Source organism: Lissotriton vulgaris, chromosome 5 (genome assembly GCF_964263255.1).
Source record: "Lissotriton vulgaris chromosome 5, aLisVul1.2, whole genome shotgun sequence".
Lineage (NCBI taxonomy): Eukaryota > Metazoa > Chordata > Amphibia > Caudata > Salamandridae > Lissotriton > Lissotriton vulgaris.
In genome coordinates, this window is record NC_141693.1 from 206752627 (window position 1) to 206776304 (window position 23678).

The 23678-nt window shown below is 41.7% G+C and overlaps 1 protein-coding gene across 1 annotated transcript in view; it reads left to right on the forward strand.

Moving 5' to 3' along the window:
* LOC147710496 (olfactory protein-like) overlaps positions 1-21768 on the forward strand; it is a 23475-nt gene extending 1707 nt beyond the window's left edge. The window contains exons 2-8 of the mRNA XM_086920010.1: positions 141-358; positions 5236-5375; positions 6036-6103; positions 9271-9384; positions 13193-13303; positions 20918-20943; positions 21636-21768. Of these exons, the coding sequence (XP_086776136.1) occupies positions 260-358; positions 5236-5375; positions 6036-6103; positions 9271-9384; positions 13193-13303; positions 20918-20943 (558 nt within the window). The 5' untranslated portion in view covers positions 141-259 and the 3' untranslated portion in view covers positions 21636-21768. The remainder of the gene's footprint in view (positions 1-140; positions 359-5235; positions 5376-6035; positions 6104-9270; positions 9385-13192; positions 13304-20917; positions 20944-21635) is intronic.
* Positions 21769-23678: the final 1910 nt, after the last annotated feature.

Here is a 23678-nt window from a genome sequence, read left to right on the forward strand (position 1 = left end):
ACTAAGCCAGTTTTATCAAGAAATTTGACAGCATAAAAGTGACATTAGATTATCAGGATATCGCCTGTATCTCCAGTGCTGCAATGTGTTGCATAACAAAGTCTTGGCAGCAAATAATCTTCCTGCTTTACTTCCTGTAGTGAGATGTATAAATGTCCAGCGTGCGGTTGCAGCAGTCATCATTCTGAGCCTCCGGAGAAGAGTCCACTAGCCATAAGAGACCCAGAGTCACAGACAGCTTGAAACCTTGAAGACCATCATGTCTGCGATGTGGATAAGCCTTGGCCTGCTCTTCTCAGGCCTGCTTCATGTGCAGGCTATGGAGATTCCAGTCATGAGCAACTTTGACCCTGAGAAGGTAACTATCATAATTGTGTTAATCTGCTGCACATATCTCAAACTTGGAACATGATCAGGTCTGTGAGGAATAAATGAGGTGCACAGGACTCACTACTTAATGCATCATCTCCAAAGCATGTTCATTTTAAACTGAATAACTTTGATCTTCCATGGCAGCAAATTAGATCTTTATTTGCCATGCACTGCAACCCTGCATTTAGTCACCATTAATATTCTACTTTGGGGCCTATCACATATTTTCCAATGTTGTCAGTCCACTCTTCAGTTGTTCTAGACAATCTAGTATGACAGGAAACACACCTCTTACAATGCACCTCAATCCAGTCCTGAATTAATTCAGATATTACCCTATTGCATTATAACACACTCCTTCCAAATACATCTAATTTCAATCCTCAATCACACTATATCCTAAATAGCCTGTTATTAAATACTCATTCCTTTTAATGCATCTCAAATGTTTCCCCAGCATTACATACACATACACATTCCATCCAATGCAACTCAATTGAATTGTTAATCACCCCAGGTATTCTGATATGGCATTGTAACACACTTCTCCCAATGGACCTATATTGAATAATTATTCACCTGACCATTTCAGTTATTTTCACAAAGGGATCTGACACAACACTTCTCAAGAACTCTATTCCAGACATGCACTGTTTCAAAAACTGTATTTTGTTGCAGTAATAGTTGGCAATACTTCCCTTCTGCCTGCACCACTTCTGAGATTCAGATTCTGCTAATTGTGATAGCACCAGGGGAGTTTTGGTGAGTCAGTCATTCTTGGTGTCCTTGTAACGTTGGCACCGTCAGACAAATCTGCATGAAACTTTAAAAACAAAATATGTCTTGGGATGTTTAATGCAGATCCGTCAATTTAGGCCCAAGGATAATCAGTAATTCACCATTTTATTTCCCATTTGAAGTTTTGCTTTTTGACACAGAAAAAAGCAGTTGAATGGAATTATGAAAATCTTTGCATGGAGTTAGAAATGTACTCAAGGAAGTGCCTCTTTTGTTGTGATATAAATCTGGTTAGTGATTTTTGAGAGGGGCTCAGGTTGAGCGTGAAGGTATTGTGGCAGCCAATGCTGGACTCTTGGACATTTGAAAAGACTCATAAGGGGGCAGTGTGAACACACCTTGACCACCAAACCGATTTGTGTTAATTCCAGAGGGAACCACCCAAGCGTTTAAAATAAAAATAAAATATATATTTTCTTGTGGGATCTATGGATTCTCGAATCAGAGCAAGGCACTCCTGTGTGGATTTAAGGACCCTCTTCAGATTTGAGGATCAATCGAGGATCTCTAGAGAATCCTCAGATCTGACATGATCCAGGGAAGCTTTCAGAGGTGAAAGGCAACAGGGCAGGTAAACTTGCCCTGGATCTACATATCCCATTTTGAATCCACAGGTTAAAAAAAAAGGCAGGAGGGCTGATTTACCTTTTGTCGGATGGTACACCCTCTAAACGGGTGGCAAAGGATATTGCCTCCCCATCCTGAAGGACACAGTATGCAAAATTTTGAGATGACTGCTGCTGGCCCAGTGGTCACTTTTGGTCACTTTTGTATACATTAAAGACACTGGTGATGCCTTTAAATGTCCGAAAAGTATAGTGGTTGGCCGCCGGTGGTTTTGACAGTCATTTAACAAGGTTTTTACAAATTAATTGTCAGAACCAATCTTCCAAAGCAAGAGATTGTTTCAGAAAAATACAAAAAGAATACTCCCCTCACCCTCCTGTCTTTCATTTCCCAAAGCAGGAGTTTGTTTTAGAAAAACTAATAAAAAAAAACAACAACTAGGAAATTTTCTCCCAGCATTGGTGGGGCTTTACTTTTTTCCATCCCTCTGTGCCAGGTTGCTCCTTGAACACAACAAAAAGACTTCACACCAGTTAATTATATATCATTTTCATAAACAAATAGTAAATGCAATTATTCACCATTTGTGCAAAAAAAAGAATTGACATAGGAAACTGGAGCCTCAACCAACATCTATTGGGCCAAGCCACTCCTGTGTTCCAGGCCCTGTTCTTGCCACCTCTAAGGACAGAGATCGCAAAGGCAATGCCAGGGGTCCCAAGGGACAAGCCAGGGGTGGCAGCTGCGACGTTTGGTGATCCCTAATTGACTTCCATTACCGACTATGTCGACAGAAAGTTTTTAGTCCTCTTATCTCTAAATGAGACAGATGGACCACAGGATTGGCGGGCATGGAACTCTGTTGCATTATTGAGAGAGTATATTGTCCAAACACTAAATCAGGCCTAAATACCTTGAGATCTACCCTGCTGTGCTTAATCCCAAGCAAAATATGCATTAATAAAAATACACATACTAATCCTCCAATAGCTCTGGCAAGGGCATAATTCAGACAATTTAACTGCTTCAGAAAAAAATTATATACGTGAAAAGGAAATACAAGCCTTGCTAGAATTATCTGAAGTGGATATCAGTGTCATGACATGAGAAGTGGAAAAACATATGAAAGAAAAAGCAAAACAGAAGACAGTCCAAAGCCTAATGAAGAGTTCATTTCACTTCTCCAAGGCAGCAAGATAAAATAAAAACCGAAAGACAGTTCTTAAAACAAAACAGGATGTTTATACTGCTGCATTTGTGTGAAGGCTCCGCCTATTAGAGCTCCTTACACTGCAGCCCCAGCTGCTAGGCAGGTATCATCCTCTATGTGGATGCAGAATCATATGAACTCCTAGCTCTCAGGTGATTTGTTTCGAAGTATACAAATCACCCTAAATCAAAAGAATATTCCACCCAACTGTCTAACGACTTTCAGTTTCTGAGAATAAGAGAGGTTTTGACATCTAAACAAAAAGGGGCAGATTTACAAGGTCTGGCGCATCTTTGCAAATCAGCTGGGATGCTCCAGAAAACTTGCGATACGCAAAAGCACCCGTGCGCCACCACTGATGCGCTGCACTTACAATGCGGCGTGCCGTGGCGCAACGATGGGCAGATGCGTGTCGCATCCCCCGGTGGAAACGCGGCGCTCCAGCAAGGCTCGGGGCTGCCCTATGCCTAACATGCTGCGTCACTCCTTACGCCTGCTTCAAGCAGGCGCAGCGTTTTGACGCAGCATGGCCGTAAAAGTGACTCAGTGAAATCTTGTAGATTTCACTGCGTCACTTTTACGAGGTGTACCTGCGAGGGAATGCCCACCCTGCACCGGAATGCCCACATGAAACCTGACCCAAGTTTCATGTGGCGCAGGGGTTTACAACATGAAGCATCTCCCTAGATGCATCACGTTGTAAATACAACACAACATGGCGCATGGTTTATGCTGCTGCTGCGTCACAGAGGTGATGCAACAGCTGCGTAAATATGTCGCAAGGGGCTTGTAAATCTGCCCCAAAGTGCTCAAAGCAGAAGGCGAATGAAATAATAGAGACTCTTCTGACTCTCATGGATACAATGCAGCAGAGAAAATCAACTGGGCCATTAATCCCCGCCCCGCACAGTCTTTAATAAGATAATGGGGATTAACAATGGATCCATGGCATAGCTGAAATGCCCAATTTACTACAGCAGGATATCACTTTCACCTAGGAGTACTAATAAATATTTTTGGTTGGGAAAGCAATTACATCTGTTAGTTTTGCATATACATTAAAAATAGCTTGGAATAAACTGTACATGCAAATGCACAGAGCGTAAAATGCTGTTTATTGCCATTATTGAGGGAAGATCAGGAATCATGGTTTGTACAAAGCTGCCTCTCATGAGTTCTCCTCCTTCCCATACTCAGATGTGTTAATAAATACATTAATACATTCATCGATTCTCCATTAATACTATGCTCTGCGTGTTTGAGTGTTTTTATTCCGCAAAATGCTGTGGTATTATCAACAACCATATTTGACAAAGAACCATGAAATATGGGACAAATGCTACTATTCGCAGAGAAAAATGGATCTCATCATCATAATGCCAGTCACGAGCCACTCTGCAGAGCGTTATCATTGTCATGGCTAGTATGATGTGCATCATGAATATTCATATTATGTGACAAAGTTATTTAAAATATGTCAAAAATGTAATTTATGTGACACAATCTCTTCCAGTATTACTTTCATCAGTTTTAGTTGAAAACCTAGGGCCAGATTCAAAAAGGTTCATTACACTTTTGAGTAATTTACACATTTGTGTAGGTTTAATAGATTTTTCGGTATTCACACAATCTGAGTCTATATTTACTTCAAAATTGTAACGTACATGTCTCCACCAAACTGAAGGGCCTGGGGTCTATTCATGAACTGCAGGGTTTAGTCACAAAGGTAACTAACACTTTTGAGTAATTTACATTTGTTATTTACTCTTACACATTTGAGTAACTTTACAATCGGATTCGGTGAATAGTCAAAAGTATTAAAGTTAACCAAAGTGTAAGAGTAACTCATATGATGTCACCAGAACCCAACAGTGGGAATTTTGGACCATAATAAATAATTACCCAATATGTATCCTTTCTCTATTTCTCACCCGCTCTCTCTTTCTCTCCCTTTCTCTCTCTATATAGACAAAACAGTGGCAGTGATTGCCCCTCTGTAGTTATTGTTAAGTCTAACTTTCAACACCCTTGACGACAGCTTGACAAACCAACATTAAACTCTAGAAAAGCAATGCTCATCAATGGGGGAGCATTTACAGGAACTCTGAAAACAATGCACGTTCTTCTTGTACTAAACTATTGGGCGAGTGTTTTGAGTACTGCCACTTCAGAATCCTGATCTAGAAGCAGTTTTCTCCTGTACTACGGCCACCGGTAGAGGTGGTTCTCATCTGCCAGCTCTAGCGTGCCTGCATTCTGGAGTCTTTTGATTGTCCCTTCTCTTCCAGATTCTAGGACTGTGGTATGCTGTGGCAGTGGCATCAGACTGTCCAGAATTTGTTCAGATGAAGTCAGGGATGAAGATGCCCATCACCAAATTCAGCTCACTTGAAGGCGGAGACCTGTATGCTGCCACAGGCGTCCCTGGGTAAGTCTTAGACAAAGCACTCAACAGTAGTGTAGTCTGGCTGATCATCGTCTATGTACTCGTGGTGGGTTCGCAGGAGTTGTGAGCAGTGGCAGCATCAACAACAAGCCAAGATGGCAGGGGCTGGATTTTGAAGCTCATGTTTTAGCACTTTCACCAGAGATGTGTTGGGGGGGGGGCAAGCCTCCACAGCCTCATTTTTGGGTGGGCTAGGATAATATCGTACTGGCCCGTGTATCTCGCCGAGGTCTATGAGGGCATGACAGGCCGCTGGCTCATGTTTGAGGGGCAACGGATGGCCTCCAGTCTTTATTCTGAGGTTGGGTGGGGCAGAGCAGAACTCCGCAGAATTCCACAGAGTTTTAATGTAACTCTGCAAAATTCCACGTGGTACAACTCCACGATCTCTGGCCACCCCTAACGAGTACATTAATACCTTTCAGGAAGACTGAATAAATACCGGGCCTAATTGGTAGGTTGATGCATCTCCACCATGACTATTGAAAACATTGACTGGTAGCTACAGTATCATATTTGTTAAGTCTAGTGAGCTGGTGAACACGTATCTGCTAAAACAAATAATAAGGTACATATTTGTTCTTTGTCTACAACACAATGGAATACTAAATAATATGCAAGCTTATTTGTGTTCTTTTCCAGACCTTCAGGATGCATGAAGATGGATATGGAATACCATTTCGTCAAAAACGGTCAATTCACTCGAAGTGGTGAGTATCAACCGTAGGGAGTGTCTATTCCACAATAATGGTGTGAGAAATGTGTGTAATTTGCTTTTGCATAATGAGGGGTAAAATTGGAAAAATTGCACATAAATATGCAAAATGTAAATCCATCATTTAGCACTATATTTGAGCAAAAAATACATATGCGCATGAATTTTTGACATGAGGATCCCTTTTGGACTAAAAAGTGCATCACACAGAACAGCAACAAACAACAGCCACTCACATTGTGGTTGCTCGAGTTGTTCCTGCACTATAATTGTGCCACAAGTAGCAGCACAGTTTTGCGAAATTGTGAAATGGCATAATTTTGCGAAATTCACATAAAGCATTTGGCAAAATTCAAAATGTTATGCAAATTATGGCAGCCTAGTTTAAATGTCACTCAGGCCTACTCCATACACTTACACTTTTCTACCCACCTGAATGACCTGTTATCATGTGAAGGTCAAACAGCAACGGGACAAGTATCAAGGGAAACTCAAACATAACTGTGGGATCCTGTGCTTCCCTATTCCCTGCATGAGTGAGCTAGTGCGTGAAGGGCCTGATTTAGATCTCCGCAGAAGGGTTCTTTGTGCCAGATAACCCATCTGATGAAATATAAATCTCCTAGGAAATATAATGGGATTTATATTTTTGCAGACGGGATATTCGTCACCGTTGTGACTGGGTAACCTGCCCGCCGAGGTCTAATTGAGGACCTTCGTTAATGCATTTTAAACTAGAGATTGAGCAACATGCCCAGCTTCTGCGGTTCCTTTGCCCATAACCTCACACAGGCTTGTCAAAGGCTTTTGTGCAGCCTGAGTCATAAACATTCAGGGCCCTGGTTTACTGGTAGCATATCACTGATGAAATAGTGTCATCTAGTGGCAGCTAACTTTGCCTGCTTCAATCAATCAATCAATCAATCAATCAATCAAAGACATTTATAGAGTGCACTACTTACCCGTAGGGTCTCAAGGCGCTTGGGGGGGGGGGGGGGGATGCAGTTACTGCTCGAACAGCCAGGTCTTGAGCTTCTTCCTGAAGGAGAGGTGGTCTTGGGTCAGGCGCAGGTCGGGAGGGAGGGAGTTCCAGGTCTTGGCGGCCAGGTAGGAGAAGGACCTTCCTCCTGTGGTCGCTCTTCGGATGCGGGGGACGGCGGCGAGGGCGTGGCTGGCTGATCGGAGGTGGCGTTTGGGAGCGTAGAAGTTGATTCGGTTGTTGAGGTAGCTCGGGCCTTGGTCGTGTAGGGCTTTGTGTGCGTGGGTGAGGAGGCGGAAGGTGATTCTTTTGTTGACGGGGAGCCAATGCAGGTCTCTCAGATGTCCGGAGATGTGGCTGTTTCGTGGGATGTCGAGGATGAGTCTGGCTGAGGCGTTCTGGCTTCATCAAGCATATATCATAAAAGCAGGCTGGGTGCTTATGTGGTACATATCTTGAGCAATGACCATGGAGAGCCCTGAAAAGAGCAGGTGAAGGTAAAACAGCCTTAGATGCCAGAGCCAGCTGCTGTCAAATTAAAGTGGAGGTGCAGCACAGGCAGAATATTTTGACCTAGTAGAAGGCACTGCCAAAAACCCTCAATACTCTTGGGCTCAACACCAATCCTTTCAATCCTAGTTCATTCCAAACAGTGTTTATAACGGGCCATGACTGAGAGTTCTGGAGTTGCGAGTTTCCCACAGTGCCTGTCAGTGAGTCAAAAGAAACATTTAATGAAAACAAACACAATTAAAAGATTAATTACCAGCTGCCTTGGTCCACTGCTCCCCTAACCAGTCCAGACAATGCTCTCATGCTGGCAATACTATCAATCAGCATGAGAGAAGTGCCTGGATTGGTAGCAGAGGGCTTCCTTGGCACTCCCTCATGACATGGACCCTGTGCCTGTTCCCCTCCTGGATGTGCAACACGTTGCAAGACAGTCAGCCAAACTGGCATGCACACGTGCAGTGCCCACCACTGCTCCTTGCAGCTGCTGTCCATCACCAGTAATATCACTGCCCCCGATAGGCTCAACTCTGCTGGAAGGACAAGAAATAAAATTATAATAAAATTGTTATATTACCATTTTATTTTTCATGTTTTCTCTGCTGCCAGCAGTGGGGCGATGCTCCTCTGCCTTAATTGAGGAGCCGGCACATTCAGCTACTCAATGGTTGTGCCAGCCCTGATCTGAAACATGAAGTAAAGTGAAGAAACCTATGACAGGTTCTGCTGGATTCATAACGTGGATAATAACAACACCACTATCTTTCCACAGTTCTATTGTGGACATCATTTAGGGGTCGCTGCATCCTGCCTCGCCCAGTACCCCTGCAACTTTGCCTGTGTATGCGGTGAGCAAAAAGCACTATGGTGTGGAAAAAGCTGCAGATTCCATCTTAAAAAGTGAAATACAAGTACTAATGAGTCAAGGCACATTATCCTACCTAATTTATTGTGAAAATCACATGGTTTAATGTTTGGCCTCCCAATTTTATAAATTGATCTTACATGTGTTTTTCAGATTGTTCTGCCCATTACATTTGGAGATTGCACTAAGAACAGTTCAAAAATGAAGGTTGATATACACTTTCCTGCCCATTACTACCACACTTAAACATACTCCATGCCAACATCAAAAGCAATTGCCAACCAAGCATTCAGCCAGCACTGCCTTGTTCATGCTCAGTCATTGTTAGTCAGAGCCAAAAGGCTAATACGTTTCTATAATAAACCCTAGCCGTGTCCTTTCAACACAAACTTTGATACAGTTATAAGAAATTGGAAGATCCTATTTTGGTGCCATAGTTAATATATTTTCCACTTTTTAATTAATTAATGCAGATTAATAAAACAGTAAAATAAGTTATGAGTAAATACTTATTTGATGATATTGTTAAACCGCAGCGGTTTCCATGAGGAACATCATTTTTAGACGACTCGAATGTGCTGTCAAGTGTCTTAATTATCTTTATTTAGTGGAAGACGAATGGCACTGTTTTGAGCTTGTTTAGCAAATTAGCAATTTTAATTCCGATATAGTGATTCTCTTTTGCTAACCTATTTTCATGTTTTTTACAGCACATTTCCATTTTGCTTAATACATTTCATGTAATATGCACCCCTTTCCTCCACATTTCCTACAGTGTGAGTAAGCAGCTGCTGTTGTTTTTTTTCAGCTCTCGATAGCAGTGACATCCGATTTGTCGATGGGGACCCTGAACTTAGTGTCCTGGAGTACACCCAAAATGTCTCAGAAAGCGGTGATGCCTGCAAGATGGTGAAACTGTTAGGTATATATATATTTTAAACATCTCAGGAGAGCATCCTTGAACATTCACAGAGCAATCAGACAGCTCTAAATGCACACATGATGATGACCAGCCATAATATTCAAACAAATGTCTAAGTCCATGCACCCTCAGGCATGTTCATGGTGCAGGACATGCTTTTGCCTTCCTACAGTTTGTTGTGAAATTCAGGGGGAGATTTACTAAATTGTGGCACTGTGTTGCATTAAAAAGAAAGAACAGAACAACTCCATGGCTAGTCTCCTAGTGGTGGCACACTGTTGGCTGCCTTGTACCAATGCACACACCCATGCACCATGGTGCAAGGGCGTGTGCCTGATGTCAAGCCTAGATTTTGTACTAGACTGATCTCCTTCCAGTAATAAATACCATGCTTAGTTAGTCATAGATGAATACTATTAAAATCTTGCAATTGTGCTTTACTGTGCATCGCAGGTGCACAATTGGATAACGATTGAGAAAAGTTGATTTTTCTCTAATAATACGCCTGCCTCCAAGAGGAAGTCGTTTTTTCCACAAAGTCCTGTTTTGTAGATAGGGCTTTAAGTCAAAATCCATGGGCAAGCCAATATACCTTCCACAGAATTACCCATTGATGCAAAGTAGCACAAAGAACTGCTTTGCATTTCTTAAGGGATACTTTACAACACAAATCAGGATTTTTTTTATTGGAAAGTAAATTCCAGTACAACACTTTGCATTGGTTTGAGTAACATTTGTTAAGTGAACTTGGTGTAAAGTGTCAGTAAATCTGCCCCTCAGTTTTCTGTCCAGCATACATCTACACCAACTGATAGCCTCTCTGTCCCCTCCCGCACTGAGGGTCCATTACAATCAACAGTCCTATTTCAACTCGCACATCTAGGCCAGTCAGAAGAATATGTTAGGCCAGGGGTGACTTGTTATTCTAGGAATACCTAGAAATTAGGAAAACATGTTTCCTGGGGAAAGAGAAAACACTGCATGTGTCATGGTATGTCTATGTAGTCAAGAGGCAGGTCCACTTTTCTTTATTTGCCAAATATATTACTCTTAAGCTCAATCTCCTCTTCATATGTCATGAAAACCCTGCAGCAGCTTCAACTGTCTTCTTCACTCCCCTCCTAATCTCTCAGTCTCTCTCTTGCTAATTGCCTGTTTCACAGCACCTATTACTCTTGTCTGGTACCTTTCATGAATATTACAAGTGTGCCATCTTCCTACTGTACTGATGACATTTTCTCTAGACGCTTCTTCTCCTAACTGTCATTCTTTGTCTCTTCTTAACATGGTTTTGCTGTATCTCCAAATAAGAAGCCCACAATAAGCCTGATCATTACATTGACTCCTATTCTCCTCTCTTTTCACTGAATCTTCTTTTTATCCTCTAGACTCAACCCAATCTGTATACGTTCCTATTACCATGTCCCTTACCTGGAATGCTCATTCCCCACTTTACTTTCCTCTTATTTTGCTCAAAAGACCTGTTGCTTCAACCCAACCCACTTTCTTTTTTCATCCGTGTTGGCTTTCTTTTTCCTAACCCACTAGTATCTAGAAGATCACTTTTGATCATTGAAGGTTGTCCTTATGCACATCTTGCTTCAAAAGTTTTCATATCAATACATTTTGCCCATATCTTACTTAAACAGAACTCAAATTCTATTTTTTTCTCTGCTGGAGTACATGCATCCATACTTTGCCTCAGTAAAGTAGGGTGCAGTTCCTGATTATTATCCTTCACACAGTTCATGGAGTTTCCCACTTTACTTTCATCAGTACCAAAGCATAGAACTTTATGCTGATACTTTCAAGCATAATAAGAGCACCAATAGATTCTCCTGACAGTTAACCAGGGGCCGATCTGTCAAATTACATTTACATACACAATGGGGAAAATGTGAAGCTGGAAATCTTAAACGATGGATTTAGGCCCAGATCCTTGTACGGGGGTGAATGTATGACATTGTTCTACATTCTGTCCATCAACTGTGTTTTTTGGAAATCTTAACAGCATCATAAACATAGTAATTTTCAAGCATAAGTTAAATCATGCTGAATTTCATGACCTTTGAGTATTTTTGCAGTTTTTGTGATTAATATGAGATGGCCCCAAGGAAAACACTTTGCAACTTGCTCTTTGGTACTTCTCCTATCTTGTTCAAATTGGCACAGCATCTAGGAATCATATCTCAGCTTAGTCATTCCATGACCTCATCCTTTTTCTGTTCTTTTAGACTATTCCTAAATCCTTAGTTTAGGAATGCACTTTCTCTCTACATTCCTCCATACAGATCCTTTATTCTGGCCGCTATGTTTTTAAGGACCTCTCGCTAATCTGGTCGTCAACATTTTCCACAATCACATTTCTAATTCTGTCCTTCCCCTACTTCTTTGTGGAGTGATCCAGAATTCAGCCTTTGTCATCACTTTGGTGAAAGCATTTTAGATATTCATTTCAGAGGCATAAAATACCACTCCTACTCAGAACTACCTTTCATCTTACCCCATATGCTTTCACTGCTATGAGCACATATTTACTACCACCCTATAATTCATCACCCTAATATTACAAACATTTCAAATAAATACTTTATATAAAATCGCAGCATTTCTTAATTTCGCTTGAAACAATCTAAAGAAAGAGGCAATCCTAATGATGTCTTTTGACTTCTAAAAGCATACAAAGGAATATTTTTTATTGCCCAAGGCTTTAAATAAGTGATTTCCACCAGGTACCACAGGAGCTCTCAGAAGCTTGCCAGCTGCTAGTAAGTATCTCTCGTAAATGAGGCAATACCTAGTAAATGATATAAAGATCTGGTACTTAGCAGTGCAGCCTCCTGCACGGCACACTAAGTAACATTGGAGAGTGGCAGCCCAACCAACGGCAAAGCCCTCTTTCCAACAACACACAGTAAGACTGACAGCATGAAGCCTGCAATATAACCACATGCCTTCCTGTAAAACCACCTGCTCAAACAGGCCCTGGCACTGTCAGTCTCAGAGCAAGAGAGAGAGCGATACTATATTTGTTAGTAGCTGAGAATGATTGCCCTTGATTAACAGTAGCTCTTATTACCGAAGAGGTTTAAACAATGTCCACTCTTTAACAATATTAAGGCCCAGCTAAATTAATTCTAGGTTTCATATTTAAATTCCTTGTAAAGGTGTAAGCTCTCCAAATATCTGAAAAAAGTCAACTGCACTCGACAGGCATGTTTATCATGCCTTATTTGTTTTACCAAATTACTTTTTTTGGTTCTTGCATATTGTCTTCTCACAGCTGCTTCTTTCATAGTTTCAGAATTATCAGGCATTCGTGAAATCTAATGAAACGTAATCCTGTAACCTCCACTCCTAGGTATATTCAAGTAGATTTTCCATGTGGAAGGAATCCACTTTGACTATGCATATCTGAAATGTAAAATAGGGTTTACAATATCCTCTCTCGACCTGAAAATGCACTTAGTGCTGCATTTTACAGTAGTAGTTTTGTGCGCTTAATAACATGGGAAGCAACCCCCAAAATTAGTTTTTATCCATTATTCACTCTCCTCCCCAGAATGCTGTCCCATTACTCTCCAAAACCCAAAATAAAGGAGTATAGAAAAACCCTAAATATTTGCACATTTTCTACACTTTTAGATACAAACATTCTAATTCTAACTGGTAATAAGAATGTGAAATCTAAAACTTCATGACTTTCTTTGTGCAGGTAAGTTACACTAACATGACACGTGACATGAGAAATCATGACTGAACCCATTAAAAAGTTTGTTTTGTTTGTCTTCCTGATTTCTGTTTGCAGGCAGAAATCCAGAAATCGATGAAATCCCTGCTTTAACCATAGCACACTTCAAGATGCTGGTACCGGTAGTTGGGCTCAAAATGGATGACGTCATACACCTGCCAAGAGACAGTAAGCATAATGCATGCTGGTCATTTCTATACATAGAACAAAGCCTGCGCACGTGTCTCGCGCTCCTCGCTGATGCACTGCCAGAAATGGGAATCATCACCCGAGTGTATCCAATTGATCTAAGTACTCCTCAAGTAATCCATTGAAACCTAAATTCTGTTCATCATTTTTAACTTTTCCTTTTTCGACTCAATTCATCACACCGGAGAGAGAAAAATTACATCTGTATTTTTTATTCAACTTTTCTTCACCGAATGTATGCTTTATCAGGCTTTGTACACCGGTTCGTCTCTTACAGATGCATCAATAATGGAGTAAACAAACCCAATGCATTTCGAGCCTTCCCGGCTCTTCATCAGGGGTTTCTGTAACAAGATGGAAAAATCATCTTAGCTGACGGATACATTAAAGTAAACAGAAGTAAAATAACGTGACATTGACAAATAAGTGACAAAAACCATGGATGTCAACTGAAATGTGTCGACCCATGACTCCACAGTGTCCACCCCACAACTGAAAACAACTCGTTTTATACAGCCATTGCATGATTCATAGGAAGCCAATGGCAGCCTCACTATCCAGATGCAACCACATTTACTAGTTAGGTAACAAAATGCCGAACAACCAGGAAAGCATAGCAAGAAGACCAGGCAGCAGTTTTAAATAAAACAAAATCACCCATGATAGAGATAATGCAGCTAAAGTGACCACAAATGCACGTTATCTTACACATGTATTTTAAACCAATAGATGCCAGGTGAGCAGATTTCTGCTGTGGAGGGAGATCATAGATCACAAAGTATCCTCAGCAAACAATTAGAAAGCTTCCATTCACCACAAATTAGTTTTAGCCCATGTGTTATCTGTGCAGAGTATAAAAAAGTAAGAACTTTGTATCAAAAGTTCGTCCCCAGATTCTGCAATGGAAAAAAGGGTGGGTTATGGCCCTTTGCAGGCAATATGTAGAATGGAACAGCCAATGGAAAGAATAGAACATGAAAGAGAGCGTCAGTTCTACCAGCCTTAAGGGGCAGCTAGCTGCCGTCCAAGCACCCTCAGCCCTAAAGCACAGCAAGCTGACCTCTAGGCTACCTTATAGCACAGCTAGCTGTCCTCCATGCAGCCCCAAGGTACAGCCAGCTTACTGCCATTCTTCCTTAAACCACAGTTAGGTGACCGCCATGCAACCTTAAGGCATAGATCCCGTTCTCCAGGTAGCCATAAAGGACAGGTACCTGTCTTTCAGGCAGAGCTGAGTGGTACTTGTGCCGTGCTCATGGACAGTGCCATGAATAAAGTTTGACCCAAGAGTTGGAATTGATTTCATGTACATAACTCTGCAGACCATTTCCTTACAGTAACTGGGCCAATCGATAGTTACATACATGTAATAAATTGGTGTGAGAACAGTAGAAACCCATAGCCCAGAGTTCTTTTCCGCAGAGGATAGATACTGAGTTTACTCATTCAAAGTCTCTGAGATAAAAAAAGGACTTACATAGCCAAAGTTGGCTTCTGTGATACAAATCAGTCTTTACAGATTAATATTCAGAAAATAGTTTATTTAGACCATAGGTCTCTAAAACATAGTACAACACATAGATAAAACACACAACTCAACTATTCAATGTGGTTAAAAATCAATACATACATGAAGTATTTTTTGAGTAACTGATTCTCTACGCTTTAAAACTCGCACCACTGCACATTTGAAAAACACTAATTTGATAACATATGTTAGCTGCCTCCCATGCTCTATTTCCATGTTTAATTAAATCTGCTCTAAAAAATGCAATGTTAGTAAAGCTGGTGCTGCTCCAGCTGGGTCTGGTAGTAGCCAAAAGAGACATGGCGAGGACTTGGGGGGCAGATACTAATCCAACACTGGAGGAATGGCGGAGAGGGATGGATATGTATATGCTGGGGGAGAAGACGACATACAAAGCAAGGGGGTGCCCTAAAAAACTTTGGAAAATGTAGAAGCCATGGCTGACCTACTATGGCCTGACGCTCACGGATTCGCAGTAGATCAGGGGAGGGAGAAATACCAGGGAGAAGGGGAGAGATGAAGAGGGAACCCTTTGACAGACATTATCCGTTGTTGTTGATTGTTTATGTACTAGTATTCTCTGACCTTGCTGTGTCTGTGATGAACACAGAAAAAAGATGTTCTCTATACCTGATGTGATTTTACAATGTGATTATGAAAATGCAAATAAATACATTAAAAAACAAATCAATGTTAAAATCCATAAATAAAATGATGCAATATAATATGTTCTGAAACATTTTGCTGTTTCTAGAATTGCAAATAAACTGGAAACCCCCCATTCCAGAAAATTAGCATTTTATTCCTCAAGTCTTAGTTAGGTAAATGGGAGGTTTTAGCGATATGCTTCATTTCCAGTGAAACATTAGAATTGATGACCTCTTCCAATCAATATAGGTCAAGTCTCGCTGAGATTCATCAATAGCTAAAGCTCACAGATCCTTTTAAGACAAGGATAAAGGGGCACATGCATCAAAGTTTAATTTTGCGATTACCAAATAATTATTCTTTTAGAAATCGCTATTTGGTATTCGCAAAATGCAATGCAACAAAAAAGAGATCAAATAGCCATTCTCTAATTGCGATTCTATAAGAATCGAAATGCAATTAGGGAATCGCTATTTTCTATTGCGAATCAATTCTTTCCTATGTGCCTCAAGGCCCATAGGTGGGAATGGTCTTGCATTGCCTAAATTGCAATTACCTAATTGATAATCGCAATTTAGGTTATGCAAAGGCAAGTGAGCCCGGGGCCCTAAGGCCCCCCTGAGGCGCCCTAACAGAACACTGGTGCACATATAAGGCACACATGCCCTTTGAAAAATTCAGTTTCTTTTTTTCCTTCTTTTTTTAGTCCTCATATGTGACAATGGCAGGAGTCCTAATCTGGAAATTATTGGGGATCTGGGTGCAACAATACCTCCAAGATCTTAGTCTCCGTGCAGTTTTCTGAATTTTTCAAAGTATGCACATATTATATTAGCATCAACTTGAAGTTGATGCTAATGAGAGGCACCCCCCACGTCTAGTGGAGGGGTGCCTTAAGTGGCATTTTCGTGCTAGAGGCAAGCTGGGTCAGCTTACAGCTGGTCAAGGGGAGTGGGAGGAGTCGCAAGGAAATGTGAGGATTCAGGGAGGCACCTAGCGCATCATTAAGGTGCGCAGGCGACCCCTCCTCCAGAAAGAGATAAAAACACCAGACACGAGGGAGAAGCCCTCTTTGTCCTCTCGCCTCGGTGCCCAGCGGGTGCAGCCGTAAACGAGTTGCCTACCCACCCAACCCTAATTTTTAAAGGTAGAATTGGCGGGATCCTGGGCAAGGAAATGGCGGGGACTCATTTTTGGCGGGGACTGTCTGATCCTGGAACAGGGAGGCAGTCAATGTGGCTCCGGGCTGGCAGGAGTGGGGGCCGTCCTGCTGGTGGTCCTGGACTCTCTGGCCCTACCTAAGATGCTGGTGCTTGGTAAGAAGAAACTTAGTGAGAACTGGTGCGCAAGAAAGGTGCAAAGCAGTGCCCTGGTGGCCATGTCTAGAAGTAGACGACGGGTAGTTACCTCAAATTGGAAACAATGGAGATGGGTTGTGGCCTGCTGGTACAACCCGCAACAAGTGTGGCGTTGTGGCCTGCTGGTACAACCCACATCAAGTGTGGCTCTGGAGATCCAGATTTGTAAATACAATTGTAACTGTAACCTGTGACTGAAATAAATACTATGCAACCCTATGCTTATCAATGTGTGTTGGTTTGGTTTTAATAAAAGTTGGTCTAATGATGACAGTTCATCACCAAATAAAGATGGCATTATCGGAGAATTAATAAAGACTACGCAGTGAAGACCAACCACTTATATGGTGTTTTTGTGGTGGGAAGAAGGGTGGCAAAGTGTTAGGGGCGAATAGCACGTGATATGCCTACTATTAGTGTTTACTAAATGCACAGTTTGCCTATAGGAAAGGCGTCTTGCATATGCATTAGGGAATCGCAAATTGCAATTTCCAATTTGCATTCACAATTTAGGTAATCACAAAAAATTGCAATTATCTAAATTGTGATTCTCAAAAACTTTCATGCATTGCAAAAGACCATTTTGCGATCGTAAATGGCAGATTTTTGGGTATTTTGTATTATGCTAGTAACATGGCATTCGCAATACTATGGCATTACACTGTTTCACATAATAACATGCCAGTGGAAGTGAAAAATGACTGCAAATGGTGCAATTCTCTGTTAAAACCCTACTGTGTACGCACAGGAACAACAGAGCATGAAAGGTGCTTGTTTGCAGTGCTCTTGCTTAACCCCTTCCACGCTGATGACGAGCCCAGCTCGTCACGTAACATGCGTTTTTAAAAATCTCAGCGCAGGAGCGGAATTCCGCTAGCACGCATGAGGTTAAATGCACACTGATGCCAAAAATGATGTGAGAATGCATTTCACAAAAAAGTATAGCCCATAGCAATGGATTTGCATTTCATTTAATATTACTGTCATTTTTCTGTAATTTTTACATAATTACGCAAAAGAAAAATAGGTGAATTTTGCACAGCCCTGCTAAATATTGAGTGGTCTCCACATGAACTCTTAGAGGCAAATGTATCAACATTGTCTTTTGCAAGTCCTTAATGGCAAATGTGACCAATTTGCTATTAAGGACTCTCGAAATGCGTTTTTTTGTAGGTTTCTTATTTGCGACTCGCAAATTGTGAGTCGCAAATAAGGAATGGCTTCACATTCATTTCTATGGGCCTTGAAGTTGGTGGTAATTTGGTCATTTGGATTTGCGATTATTTAAGGCCAAATCGCAAATTTTTGGGTGCTTAAAAAATTGCATTTAAGGAATCGCAATGTGCGATTCCTTAATGCATTCTCAAAATAGCGAATAGCAAATTTTGCAATTACTTATTTTGCGATGGCCTTTTGGGATGATACATCCCAACAGGCTTTTTCCTGTTTCCAAACGGGCCATTTCTGTGAATCGGCCAATTTGCGAATGGGAAAAACGCTTCATACATCTGGTCCTTACTCCCATAATCTGTTTTCTTCTACCCTGATCCTTTTTAGTTTGCAATTTAAATCCTCAATATTGCAATTATTAGCATTTGTGCTATATCTCAATGGTAGAAGCATGGCTCTGTGTTACCAGGAACTTAATTTAAATTCCATAATTACAGCTTGTCCAATAGAGAATTTCAGAAGAGACAACATAGATTTAAGGTAGCATTCCTTTATTTGTTTTCAAGGATTTTTGCCATTTAGACAGGAGACCTCTGACTATATAAAATCTGAGATTGAACGTTCGATTCATAAACCTTTAAAAGATGTGCTGAAGAAAGTCGAGCGACATTTCAATTAAACATCTTAAGTGTGGCTACTGTGAAAACAGAACAGGGCCGAGCCTTTTCAACCGGAGTATTCCATTTGAAAGTTGTCTGAAATCTCATACCCAATTATTTGCATTTGGCCACTTCATGGACTTTTAATTTCCGGATGTACCACTAAAAGGGCTTATATTTGGACCCAAATGCTAAGATTTTAGTTTTATTTACATATTTATTTTTATTGATTGGACTCACAGTAGTTATTAAACACATCTAGGGGCATATTTGCAAGCCCCTATCCCCACCACAAGAGACACCTTCCTGCACATAAACAACCTTCCCTCAAATCAGGGCACCTTTGTACTATGGTGCAAGCATGTTTGATTTGGCACTAGGCAGCTTAATTACTGCCAGCACAGGGGAAAACACAGGGCTGCACCGTATCCTTGTAAATATGGTGCAGCCCTGCATTTCAGAAGTGGCAGAGTGGAGCGTTAAGCAAAGGAGGCTAACGCCGTGCTCCACCACTTGGTCGTAATATGCACCCCAAGCATATTCCTATGCAAGCTGGTTTGTGTATGGTCCATTATCCTCAAATCAACATGCGTAGAGCATGCAGCACTTGTTTTCAGAGAGAACAATCCAGTCTTTAAGAGAGTCTGAGGTACATCCGCTATGAAGAAGGCAAGTAGGGTAGGGGCTGGTTACCAGCATTGTCTTGGCCCATTATTCAATGGATTTTCCGACAGGCGACCCCCTCTACATATATTTCTACCCTTTCCCAATTAAACCTATGTATTTATATTGGAATGCATAAAACAACTTCAAGGTGGGCCAAGGACACTGAAGAGCAGCTCCTTATGTAAGTTGTGGTGTTTCATGCAGTGCTATATTTCATTAAAATGGAAAAGAGTCTGTGCTCAAACGTTTGTTTACCAGTAGGAGTAGCTGTCATTATGACACAGGCACCATTAGTGATTTCTTTGCAGATAATTGTAGATCACAGGTACATAAACCATACCATAGTGTGTGGAAGGCCCTTCCCGAGTGCCTGCTCCAGCCCACACTCTGCCAACCTCCATTCTGCATGCTGGTACCCCTGGATCACACCCTCTATGCGCCACGGAGGCTGGCCCCTTACCGTGGGTGCTTCATCTGCCTCACTCTCTGCAGTTCTGAAGGCAGGTTCCGAAGGATTGCCTCTTCGAATCCGTACTCCTATTATGCACCCCAGAGGGGGGAGGGTTGCATGTCAATATATCGAGTTCCCCTACATTGTAGCAAACCATATTGTCACTTTAACATTGTGCGACATTACGTCTTTTTTAGGGGGAGGCCAACACCATTCATTCCCCCTTTAAAAAAGCAAGTGAATTTACTGGAGATGGTCTTCCCTTATTTCATCATTATTTACCCCTTATGTATTTTACTTGCTTTTAACCATATAACGTCCGATGATGCAGTGTCCCATGAACCCATGATGTAGTATTATTGACGTAGTAATGGAGTACTATTTGACTCACATTCTATGCTTAATGTGCAACACATGACTGCATGCGCCTCACACTCGGCCCCACTCATGCTTAGCAGACTTCCCAGTTCTGCGCTCCACACACAGAGGCATCCTCTTGGTGGAATTATCAAGGGCCTCATTTATGAAAAGTGACACATCACTGCGTGAAAACAGCGATGCATCACTTTTCATTGCGCCCTACTTGCGACACCAATTGATGCGTCATATTTACAGTATGACGCATCATGTCGCAAGGAGTTACAGATACGTCAGTATTTCTGACGTATCTGTAGGCGCAAAAGTGACACATTGCTGGAGTGTGTCACAAAGGGCCTGCGTCAGTCTTACGCTGCTTTGAGGCAGGCGTAAGATTTTGACGCATTTGAGTCCTAGAAGTGGTGCAGTGAAATCTCATAGATTTCACTGCGTCACTTCCATGACCCTTTCTTGCGTCAATACGCCCCCCTTGCATACATTATACCTGGTGCAGGTATACTGTGGCGCAGGGGTTTACAAAGTGACGCATCTACCTAGATGCGCCACTTTGTAAATATGGCGCAAAAGGCGCATTTTTTAGGCCACTGGCGCGTCACAAAAAGTGACGAACCGGCGGCGTAAAAGTGACGCACAGCCTCATAAATGAGGCCCCTAATGTATTCAATGTTTGTTTGAACTGTGACGAGGGTGATCGAGACAGAACACTCCTAACGCTACTTGTCTTTTTTCTTTCAGTGGACTGTGTCCCTGGAGAGTTTTAGGTAAGTTCATGTCATGTGGCAGATGGCACTAGACTCGACTGCCCCCATGAAGCACAAGTGGATGAGAAGCAGCGTGAAAAGCTGATACATATGCTCTGCTTCTTAACAAACCATGAGTGATGCATGTAACTGACATTAAAAACTAAAATAGGCATTGAAAAGAAAGAACTGGCATCTGAACACAGATCTGACAGGATTAGGCATATCTGGCACTGGTAGACACAGCTGGCACAAGCAATGACCGCTCTGTCTACCAGTAACAGCTGGGTAAGAAAACTTATGGATATGAACTACAAGCAAGAATACACAGATCCAACATGGGTGGGCACAGCTGCTACGATCAGGTAGAAATCGTACAGGTGGGCAGAACTGTCACTGGTAGAACTGGCATACATATGCAGACCTGGAATCAGTAAAAAGCCTGGCATGGGTAGGAAGAGCTGGCAGGGGCATTCCCACGGGTAGGCAGAATTGGCAAGAAGGACACGCGCATCTGTGGCATGAGTGGAAGAATAGGTCAGCAGACAGCAGCGCTGTCAAGCGAGATCTAGCAACCAGCATGCTGCAATTAGATTCACTAGAACCATATCAAACCAGTCTACTGGAATTTCTCTAGCAGAGTGACAGGGATATAATGAGAAGAGGTGCTCAGCTCTCCTGATCCTGCTAACATCAATGTATTTTTCTTGCAGGGGATATACAAGAGCCAGGACCTCCTTTAAGAGCTGAAAAGAGTGGTCTGGTGGCCACAAAAGTCCTTTTCGAAAGAAAACCTGGCTTGCTTTACCTGTTGTGATAACTTTCACTATACATGCTTTATTTTAGTATATCTCTGACTTCCTGAGGTGATATATCTGCTCTGTATTCACATTAAATGCATTAAAATCAAATCGGGTCGTCTGTGTATGATTACAAAAATTAGTGGTGCTCCAAAGCTGTAGCTATGAATGAAGGCACCAAACAAAACATCTTAGATAGATACAATGTATTGACTGGTGGACAGACAGAGAGAAACATTGCTGAACATGTGAAATGTTCCATTTTTCTTTCTAAGTTTCACTCTCAAATCAGCTCTGCTAGGTTTCCCAGATCCATGTTTGCCTATCTGCTTCAGGGCAGGTGGCTTCTTTGAATTGTGGGACTTGTAATCTATTCCATTATAAAACAGGAGTACAAGTTCCCAAATGTAAAGAAAAAACCTGGACGAGAGCAGCTCATCATGGAAAACTTGGTAGCTATGTCAACTGAAAAGTGGTATCAGTTCCTAAATGGAATAAGTATTGATGCTCATTTGTACAGCAAGATGGCTGCCATCGCCTAAATGGCTGAACTGCTTGTTTTGTTGGGGACAGTCAATTATATAACATGAACCGTAACACTTTAAGCTATAATTCTTTACTTTTGCAATTAACTTTGAAGTTTTGTTGAAGCGTACAGCTTTGGTGATCAAACAGGCACAGAGAGCTAGTTGTTTTACTATCAGTTCTCTAATCAAACATATTGTCTGCTTTAGCATAGCACATTGCTGACAGAGTCTTCTTTCAGTGCAGGCACATAACTATTCACTGAATATCACTCTGGCACTATCTTCAGGGAATACAGTCTGTGTTTGTCTGTCCTGTCCTCAGCTTCTACTTCTAATGACATCAGAAACCCAAGACAAACAATGTCTCTGACTAAACTATGAGACTAGACCTGTAAGCAACTGGTTCTCCGAAGATCTATTTTCTTGTAACAAAATGGATAACTCCAAGGGCTGAGCAAGACAGAATAAGTATTTATTTTCTGCCTATGCTTCTATGGACTTAAATGGAAACTATACCATGACAGGTCAGAGTTTTGCTCCTACTGATCACAGAAATCAAACCCTTTTGACAAAAGCAAATTTTGAATTTTTTTAATGTCTTTATTTATTACCAATAACAGCAACAATTCCTTAATGGCCAACTCTCTCTTTTCCCATGAAGCAACTTTTATCACTGGACACATACATGACATGGGATCACTGGTTTTACGTGGCACAACATTGCAGTGTCACAAGTATCATCAAACATGTATTCCCCTGCATCACCCACTTGGTCAGCTCTGTATCATTTTGCAGAGCTTCCTCTTGGGCTGTATCTACATCTTCTTGTTGCATTTCCATTTCTAGCATATTCCATTCCATAGCTCCCCACTCTGCTCCCGGTGTATCTTCACTTCTTCCTCACTCCACATTCTGCCTGGCCCCATCGGGTAAACTCCTTAGTCCACCGCCCTTTAGTTAGTAGATGGCTGATAATCCATCTTTAATGCAACACATATATTAATCTCAGTCCACTACTTTACTCATCACTCTTGTGAGTTTACTGCAGAGTATGCAGCCCAGCAAGCATAACTGTATAGTTGGCTGCAGCGGGATCCATTGTTAAAGCACTCAGTGCGCTTATCACGTCTCCCCCAATGTTCCGTACCCCTGGCCATTCCACCACATGTACATATTGGGCCCATTGCAATCCTACGTTTGCACCAGTAATCCAATTTGTTGGGCTCCATTTTGTGCAATAAATGTAGCATCGCTTCCGTATTGCCTCTGTATAATTTTATAATAGATATGTTTCAATCTGGCATTGCAAGTGACTTTCCTGCAATTACTGAGGATACCTCCCCTCCTTTCGGTCCCCTAATCCTCCCCTATATCTCTTTCCCATAGGTATTTTAGAAGAAGCATTCTTCTGTCAGTTCCTGGGATCAGT